General features: G+C 44.6%; 1 protein-coding gene across 1 annotated transcript; it reads right to left on the reverse strand.

The window, feature by feature from the left end:
* Nucleotides 1–23: 23 nt before the first annotated feature.
* LOC119460873 (lambda-crystallin) lies at nucleotides 24–8307 on the reverse strand. The gene is made up of 6 exons (XM_037721985.2): nucleotides 7983–8307; nucleotides 6374–6608; nucleotides 5689–5850; nucleotides 4983–5177; nucleotides 3827–3932; nucleotides 24–1281 (listed from the first exon to the last, which is right to left on the reverse strand). Exons 1-6 carry the CDS (start codon nucleotides 8012–8014, stop codon nucleotides 1076–1078), a joined length of 936 nt encoding a protein of 311 aa, XP_037577913.1. The 5' UTR covers nucleotides 8015–8307; the 3' UTR covers nucleotides 24–1075.
* Nucleotides 8308–9538: the final 1231 nt, after the last annotated feature.

Consider the following 9538-nt stretch of genomic DNA (forward strand, 5'->3'; position numbering starts at 1 on the left):
CAAATCATGTGGAAGTCATGTGCCAGCTCACCAACGCACATTATTGCATGTGGATTTATTCACTCGAACCCATTGCATGTTGGGACTATCAATATTTCTAACACATTATCTCAGTGTAATCCTAGAATCTTTGTGCCATAGGGTGAACGCCCCTCCTATGCATGCCCTCGCCGTGTTTTTAAGTGCCAGAAACCTGTTCCCTTGCTATGTGTGCTCAGAAGACATACGTACACAAACATCTTCAGGTGTAGTAAATTGGCACCTAAAGTTCTGAGTTGGGGTGTCAGTTTTAATGCAACATTTGTGGCATAAAATCACTCGGTGTCTTAGTGCTACAGTCACTTGTAACAGTAATCAAGTACCAAGAAGTTATCATTGTTATAACCAAGCAGATGGGACAAACATAATTAGAAGTACAACAAACCTACTTATAGATTACTGGTTTTAACAATATGCTGATGTAACAATTAACAGCTGCTGAACTGTGAACTTTTGTGTGTGTTCTATAGTAAAATACACGGCTTACTGCAATTTTCCAATGCCCTATTATTGGCTATGACAATAAATCTGGCTACTGGGTGTTGTGCCGAAAAGAAAATGCAAAATCTAGAACATGCAAGAAACTCGAGCTGCTTCACCGCACCTGCCTTCGTGCAGTGCACCCCCACACGGCACACCATCTTGGGTCTCTTGCCTTCGTCAGTGATAAGGTGGGACTGGAGTTATTTTTTTCCAAGGATATTGCATTCTTTTCCTTTTTGGCGAGCACACCGAGTATGCACATGTAATTGTTGCAACTGGTCGTGCCGGCATGAGAGCATTGTAGCAAGCAGTTTATTTTACCATAGAACACATTCAAAACTTCACAGCGCATTGGCTGCTCATTTGTTATATTCAATGTATTAAAACCAGTATTGTTATAAGTGGGTTTGACAGCAAATAAATTTGCAGCTTGCATGTCTTCATGTCAAGAAATTCACAAGGATGTTGAAAAATATTTCTTTGAACTATGCCTAATAGTGGCGAATTCACACCACGTTTTTTGCACAAAGGAACTGAAGGGCTGTAAATGTGCTTAGGGCTGCTTCTTGAGTTTAGCAAGTTCAGCCAGCTTTGTGTCTCTCCACTGGCGCCTCTTCTGGAGGTCCTTGAGGGGCACTTTCTGCAGTAACTCCGCATTCACCTTGGTGAGGGTTGGGCCATCGTAGGTAGGCACTGGGCCAAAGGTCTTGGACACTTTCACAATGCCTTTTGCATACTTCTCGGCATACTCCAGCATCCCTGGAATCAAAGGAAGTCAACCCTCGCTAAGGAAGACGGAAATGTGTGGTATCGAGAGCATTTTTTCTATAGGCAAAACATGCTATATAAGCGTACTTGTGTTTGGTGCACTATGGCTTAAGCTGCCACTAAGCACTAAACCCCAACTACTGTTATGGACATACTAACGAGAGAGATGATGTAGTGGCATAAACCTTGTCGATTAAAAAAAAAAATCCCGTAGTGCAGTAACAGGCACACTGAATCCAGTTTGCTAGGCAGCACCAATAGTCATCAGAAGGAAACCTATTGAACACTTCACCCTAGTGCTATGTCTTCCAATAAAACTTGCAGATGGAGTTTTTTTTTTTTTTTATTTCGAAAGATGGAGTTCATTGTAAATGTACCGATTGCGCATGCCAAACAATTTGGACTGACGCCTCTCTTGGGTACACTAGCGCTGACAATAGCATCTTCATAAACTCAATTAAAGCTTGTCTATTATTCACTGCATGCATTTCATTCCATTTCTGCAAGCAATCAAAATAATATGCAAATTGAAAACGCCTTGCTTTTTGAAACAAATTCCAGCCAACATCTGATTGAAGACAGATTGCTCTCCTAACCAGTAAAAAGATCTCGCTTGCATCACTGCTGCAGCAAAGGGTGCTGGGCGTAGTATAGGACACCTATGGTTCGTAGCAGCTAAATTAATTTACCTTCTTTTCCTTTAACTGCTACTAATTGGCTCAACCCCTTCGATGAAGCGGGAAAGTGGGGGTAAAAAGATTCTACAATAAGAGCAGGGCTGTGGAAGGGCAAGTCCCCCCACACACTATTTTGCTAGTAAAACCTGCAATATAGCTATAGTTAAACCTGGATATAACGAAATTGACAAATTCCCGAAAAACTTTGTTATAAAGAGGATTTTGTTATATGCAGGTTCGGCATGAAAATTCGAAAAAGAAACGCTTACAGTATTTACTCGATTCTAACGCGCCCTCGGTTGTAACGTGCACACGTTTTCCGTGACCAAAAAAGAGGGGAGAAAATGCCCGTGGACGAGTGTCGTTTCGCACAAGCGTGAGGCGTCGGAAACGAATAGTGAGCGACACGATAGTGTCGTATAGTGTCACCTTGTGTCAGGTTAGTGAAGCGCAGAGACTTGCGTAGTAACCAAAAAGTTTTTCAACGCGCTGCCAGCGCGTTGAAAAAACAATTTTTTTTTTTCCTTCGGCAACATCAACTGGAAAAGGAGAGTGCCGGCTTGGGGGGCTAGGCCAACTGCAGCAAGCGGAGGGATCAGATTTGAATGAAGGGAGGGGGAAAGGTCACGCCCGCGGCGGCAAGATCGCCGAGTCGAGGGATGCAGGCCCGCCTCGCGCGCACACGAGCTCTCGCCTCGCAGTCGCCGTGAATTCGAGCGCGCCAAGCGCGACGCCGCCGCTTCGCATTCCGTTGCAGCGGAGAAGGTGCTTCCGGTTGCTGCTCGCGCAAAAATGACAAAATTTGGGGCGAAATCTCTAGGTTGTCGGCAGGGAAAATTTATTTCGAGGGGGTCTTCCGCTGCCACTTCGTTACGTAGAGGTCTCAAATACACGTGCTTCTGTGGAGTAATGGCGGGCAATAGAAAAACTTCGTTAGGTAGAGGAATTCGTTATATGGAGGACGTTATAAGCAGGTTTAACTGTATTGCTTCAAGACAAAGTTAAAAAAAAAAAAACGGGCATCAGGGCAGACGCGCATGTGCACTGAGCATGACACGTGTCTGTTATTCTGCCAGAAGGAGCCATAATTGAGGCTGCCAGCACAAACCTGTTACACATTCAAGGTGCTAAACAAGTAAATTGTGAATTCAAAGGGTACTTTTTTTTTTTTTTTTCGTTGTGTCTACATGCATACCTGCCAACTTTTACAATTTCATTGTAATGTGCCTGATTTATAGCGCTCATGTACAATAGTCATATTTTATGATTTTTCATTTATGTATAGTTGAAGACAAAACCAATTTTAAAGAAAACAATTGTTGAGTGGTTCTTTATGGACCAATTTTTCAGACCGACTGATTATACGAACATACCCATGCGGCAACAGAGCCTTTAACAGCCATTGGTACATGAAAATTTTATTAATAAACTTCATGAACATTTCTGATTGTGTGCGATGCATATTATTGTTGCTGCGACTATAGTCCAGAGAGAACCTCCTCTCTGGACTGTGCTACAGGAGTGCAAAGGCATGTGCGGCAGCTTCTGCAATGCGTTTGCGTGGGGGTACACATGCGATCAGCACAGCCGAGAGGGCATTATGGCGACGAATGGGGCATTCTTGTTGAAAAGGTGCATATAGAGCAGAGTAGCTGCTGACAGTATCCCTACAAAACAAAGTCTGTGAATCTTTAATAAACAGTCAGCATATAGAATATCGAATAATTTTCACTGTTTTTCACCTGTTCTTGTATTTTTTGGTTTCTGCTGTCGCGTATTTAGAATTGGTGAAGTTGGCAGGTCTGCTACATGGCATGTAAAAAACAGTTTTATGCTTGAGATTGGCACAGACCACCCACCCTCGGCATTAAGGTGTGCAGTCTCCAGGGGCCCAAGAAATGCATAGCGCATGCCAAGTCCTTCTGACATCACGGTGTCCATATCGGCAGTGTCCACGACGCCATCCTGCATTGGTGGAACAGGTCTCTGTTTACTTGCACTGTGCACAGGTGCAGGACACACCTGTGCCATCTTTTAGAGCTGCACAAATACCAGGGCTATTTACATCATCTAGCATGCTTCCTTGCTATTTCAACTGGAAATTATAAATTGCTTTAATGCACTTCAACATAATGTACAAATAAGTGCAAGTGTGTCTGCCCACAGCGACTGCATGGCATAAGTGATAGGAAGAACTTGTGGGCATGCTCTGGGGCTAGTGAAGCATTTGCAACTATTGTGAAACATACTGGACACAGCCATCACAACTACACTAGACAGTGCCTCGTCGGAGTACACCTGATGGTAACTAATTCTACGTGCACAGAATGCTATTGCCACTGAACTTCTTCGGGTATATTTTTTTAAAGACTTTCGGTGCTACATGCAGCCAGATGCCTGCCCTTAAAAACGCAATTTTGACATGTGGAATCAGATGCACTCTCGGATCAACCTGCACAGGTCTTGTAACCACCGAAAAGGCATGCGTCATTCTGGTATTGGTCATGTGATACTGTGTAGATGTCTAGCAGTAAATTATCCAGAGCACTGCACCTCGGTGCTGGTGTTCCTTGGAAGCGTCTGAACCACAATTTTTTACATACGCAGTCATGGATTGCTTCATCGCCAATTGCGTGGCTGCAGCATGTGACAATTGCATCTCATCACAGACTTGCAAATGTACTGTATTTCCAACATGGAATTGCACAATGTGGTGACAGCATTTCATTCTTGGCTGCCTATAAATGCTACTGTGGTAGGTGAATATGTTGATTTGTCCACTTCTGTGATTTGCACTGAACACCTAATGTGGCATTGGCTCTGAAACCAGAGTCTGCAGTTTGTGAACAATTATTTCTCTATTCTCTTTCTATCTATTTTCTTCTTTCATCATTGGTTTGATTTCTGCTATTACTTGCACGAATGGTCACTTAGTGCATTAGGATTGTTGCATAATATGGTGCCAGAGCTCATTGAAGCAGTGTTGTCGGAAAATTATACAAGGACATGGCTTGCCTGAATGAGTCTCCAGCATTCATTTAGGATGGCATACTGAATTCGGTTGAGCACAAAGCCTTCCACTTCTTTCTTCAGTAACACTGGCTTCTGGCCAATCTCCTTCATCAGGGCACGAGTCCTGATGGCAACGTCAGGGCTAGTCCAAGGAGCTGGCACTATTTCCACCAGTGGGACATAGTAAGGGGGATTCACCTGGAGTGAGTGGCACAGATGTTCGGAAAAACACACTATAGGAGGAAGTCCACATCCTGTGTCAATTTGTCATATGCATTTTCTGACAGCAGTAAGTGGTGCTAGCTTGGCAGAGCGTATTCAAACTAAACAGTAGAGAGGAACACAAGGTCATGAGGAAAGGAACAAATAACCTATCTGCTTCATTATCACTTTCATTTAAGTGGCTTGTTTGTTTCACCATGCACCCTTTTACTGTTATCACATTAGAGAATGGCATGATCATTCTAGTTTGGCGAAGTTGCAGTGGTTAAGCTTCAATGTTGACATTCCCACCTAGTCAATCTCATATGTAAACTAAGTGGCTAAACACAGCACTCATTGGTGAACTGGTACTGCCAAATTGAAGATTTACTTATAAGACAAGAGACCATATTACTTAATTTCTCTACGCCATAATGTCCCAGTGTCTACTGACATGTTTTTCAGTAGTGGTGCAGGGCAGATAAAATTGGCATGGGGCTAGGCATACCGGATGGCCAACGATGGCCTGGCTCCTGTGCTTCATCTCTTTGGTGAATGCTGATGGAGGAAAGCAGCTTGTTGAGCTGCAAAGTACGGTGTGGTCGTCCACCAGCTTGTCCATTTCCAGAAAAACTTTTTGTTTGAGTTCTACATTCTCGAAGACACATTCCTGTAATGGGAAAAGGGAGTTTTTGATATTCCTAAAAATGTGTGTGGGTAAATTTTTTGCATTGACAGCTTTAAATTAGGCAGAGTTTGGACAATCACCTGTGTCACAGTGCACTTGACTGCAGTGCAGGTGTTTTAAAAATGTTGCGAGACTGCAACTCTAACAGCAGGTTACATGCATTGCTAAGTTCTCAGTATACAACCCTGTTAAAAAGTATTGCCTGCACATGCATGATCGTCATTCATGCAGAACGACCTCGGTGACTTTGGTCCTATGGAACTTCTTACATAAGAGCGTATTGATCTTGAACACAACACAAAGTTCAATGGTACGTTCTCTTCTGAAACTCCATTTTATAATCATCATAATCACCCCCTCTTTGCACTTATCTCGCCCATCCCGCTGGTGCGCTTTTCTTCATAACAAACCCGGCCACTCTGTCCTGCTGCGCCATGGCACACAAAAAGTTACTTTGGCACGCAGCTAAGTGCATGCAATTAAGGAGCAACATGCGCAAGCTTGCCTGCACATGAATAGCGCCTTTGAGGCACTCGGCCATGGTAGAGCACTTCTTGATTAGCTGGTGCTGCTGCTTCGAGGTCAGCGTTCCGCGCAGCAGGCCCTTCTTTTCGAGGTTGACAAGCTGAGCCTCGATGTCGCTGAGTGCCTCGTCCACTTTCTTGTCGTCTACATCGAAGAGGTCCACGGTGTAACCGGCGCCAGCAAATAGCATTGCCCAACTTCGGCCAATGAGGCCACTGGAAGCAACAGGTAACTTTTCACTATTGCACAGCAAAGGAGGTCGGTGGTTTGTTCTCTCTCTCTTTGGGAGCCATATAGATATTTACATATATATACAACTATGGTAACTATAGGTGTCTCGCATATATGTGTCGTTAATTACGGCACAATACTGTGCTAATCTCGGTCGTGCTACAGTTGTGGTTCTGTTGCTGAACTACTTTCCCGAAGGTTTAAGGGCAAGGTTGGTGTTGCAGAAGACGTGGTGCACTTTCCTAGTCGCGAGGATAGATTGAATTCTCTACAACTACTGCTCCAGGAGGGCACATGTAACTGGCAAACGGAGGCCTCAGGAGTGCACTTGAGATTATAACCCCTTCAGTCGCCGTGTACACATTTGTGGACGCAACTTATTTTTGCCATTTCTGTGCAGTTGTGGCAAGGAATAGACCAGAAAAATTAAGCTTAGGGTAAAATGCTCCATTTTACTTCTGAGGGAAACCTATCGCTATCGAAGGTCGCTTTGGAGAAGGCACTACAGTGTTTGACAGGAGGTGTGACGTGGGACGTTTCTGTAGCAATTGCGAAATATTTGTTTTTTCTTTATAGTAATGCTTGCAACCAATAATATTCGCGCTGGTGATTCAATTATTTTTTATGAAGAAGCGTATCACTGAGTGCACAATAATTAGATAGGCAATCGCTATGTAATTGTGGTGACTCATAAATGCAGTAAGAGTCGTTCTACCACCTTGACTTGCTCTTAATGGAGTCTGCAGTACCTTGGCATAAAATGCAAATTTCATAAATTTATCGACAGTCAATCATAATTCGTGACTGAAAGGAATAATGCAGGCGGCGCAGGATCGGGGCACTCGAGAGGCGGTAATCAAAGCTGGAAACAGGGTGGTCTGTGGGTTGGTGCCGCCGAGGCCGGAGCGCGCCAGGGCATTGGTCAGGGCAGCGCCTCCTCTAACGTATTGAGGAGGCCCTTGTCAGGGGTATGCGAGATCTCGCGGACAGCCGATCTACACCCCTGGCACGCTCCGACACGAACCCCAACCCATCGACCAGCCTGCATTCCAGCTTTGATTCCCGCACTGCTATGGGGTCAAAAAAAGAAAGAAAAGGACACTAAATAAACAAGTATGATTCGCATCGCCCAGCTGACACGCGATGCAAAACTGTAGTACTGTCAAGGTCAGCCACAGTGAAATAATCGTGTTGAATCAGGATATCGTTCAGGACGATAGCATTGGCATTTACAGTAAAACTGTTCTTGGATGCGTCCGAATCCATTAGCAACACACGCGACGTGCACGCCGAATGGCCTTTAACCAAAACGAAACCGCCCCGCGCGCAAGCGTGAATGTTTTCCGACCGTAACTTGCCTGCCGATAATGCCGACTTTGCCCTTGTTCATTTCCTGGCCGCCGAAACGTGTCTCGTGCAATACTGCAGCACCGTCACGCCTACGTTCTTCGAAGTGATCTGTCGGAGAGTACTCGCTAGACGTTGATGACCGCTTGGCAAGCAGTCAAATGTTAGAAAACAACTTTCCTAGCAAGTGCCTCCGACCTTGGTGCCTCTCCTCCTTTCCGGCGACTTATCCCCCTCGAGGTACGATAAGGGATGTCGATCGGTGAGGAGGCCGCGTCGTTTTACGGCTCAATATGCGTACGCCTAGCTGCCTGTGCTTTTTGTGGGTTCAGTTATCCGCAGCCCTCGCGTTCAGCAGCTGCGCTAAGTGAAGCCGACACGTGGCTCATCGGAGCTGCTGCATTCATGCCCTCCGCATGGCTTGGTGGTGCAGGCGTGTCGGAGTACGCTTCGACCCAGTTGGAAGAGTTGAGGGGAGGGGTATATGATAGCGCCAACATTTCATTTTCTCATAACGAACCACTTAGTAGTACAATAACTTCGCAGTGGCCCTAGATTTTGTCAATTTTGATTCGATCATCGATCTTAATTACCCGACTACTCCTGGTACGTACCCACGGCATAGGGAGAATTAAGACATTCTCGTTGTGTCCCTCGATCCTGTTACTTTTGCTGTTTCGTTTCCGTACTAAGCAGCCGAAATTAGCTATCAACTACCTCACAAAAGCACACATCAGCCATGCCTAAAGCCGAGTACTAGCTGTAGGTAGCACCAAGGACGTCGTGAGGTTATTCGTGGAAGAGTGCCCAATAAAGCTGTTTATACCCCCCCCCCCGTGTTACCTGTAGAAAGTGCAGTAGTTGGACTAGCAGTGGTGTGACAAAGCTTAGCCACGGGCAGGCTTGGAAACATATTACAATCAATAATACGGGCTGCCATGCTTGCCATGAAGGGAAAGATGTTATGAACCAGTCGATCAAGGTTTTCCTTTTCACTTACCTCAAAAGGCAACATTCTGTACTGGGAAGTGGTAGCACATCTAGCTACTCCTTGCATTGTGTTGATCCCTTTCCTTTTCTTGCTTCTAGTTGCTGCAATATTTGAAGCTCCCAGAAAGCCATGCACCTTAAAAACTGAATTCTGAAGTCATACAGATTTCTTATATCCTCCAGAAAAATTAATGAGCTACGTTGAAGTTTGGGTTGGCAAATTGCCTTTTTACGAAATTTCATCCATATTGCAGGAAAAGATTGATACCTATAGTGAAGGTAATCTGTTGCAGGAACTTCATGGTGGTATCGCCAATTGTATTTCATTTTTTCTATCTTTTCTGGCTTACCAAGCTTCCTGTCATGGTAACAGTAGTTGTTTTGCTATGCCAGAAGTGTAACTAATCGTGAATGTACGTAACTCTTCCTGAATAACGGATGCTTTCCCTCAGCACACACACCATAATTCAGACACAATATTGGTAGGAACACAAAGTATCAAGTTAAATGCTGCACGACCAAAAACGAGTTTGACAACTCTATCATAGCAGTTATATTGGGCTGGTTTTCACCATTA

The sequence above is a fragment of the Dermacentor silvarum genome, chromosome 8 (genome assembly GCF_013339745.2).
Source record: "Dermacentor silvarum isolate Dsil-2018 chromosome 8, BIME_Dsil_1.4, whole genome shotgun sequence".
In the NCBI taxonomy this organism is placed as follows: Eukaryota; Metazoa; Arthropoda; class Arachnida; order Ixodida; family Ixodidae; genus Dermacentor; species Dermacentor silvarum.

Bases quoted from the DNA above. Each gene is read 5' to 3' on its own strand.
- LOC119460873 (XM_037721985.2), bottom strand. From the start codon at position 8,014: ATGAACAAGGGCAAAGTCGGCATTATCGGCAG. The intron at 6,609-7,982 runs GCAAGTTACGGT...TGTTGCTTCCAG, and splicing joins AAAGTCGGCATTATCGGCAG to TGGCCTCATTGGCCGAAGTT. The intron at 5,178-5,688 runs GTATGCCTAGCC...CACTCACTCCAG, and splicing joins AGGCCATCGTTGGCCATCCG to GTGAATCCCCCTTACTATGT.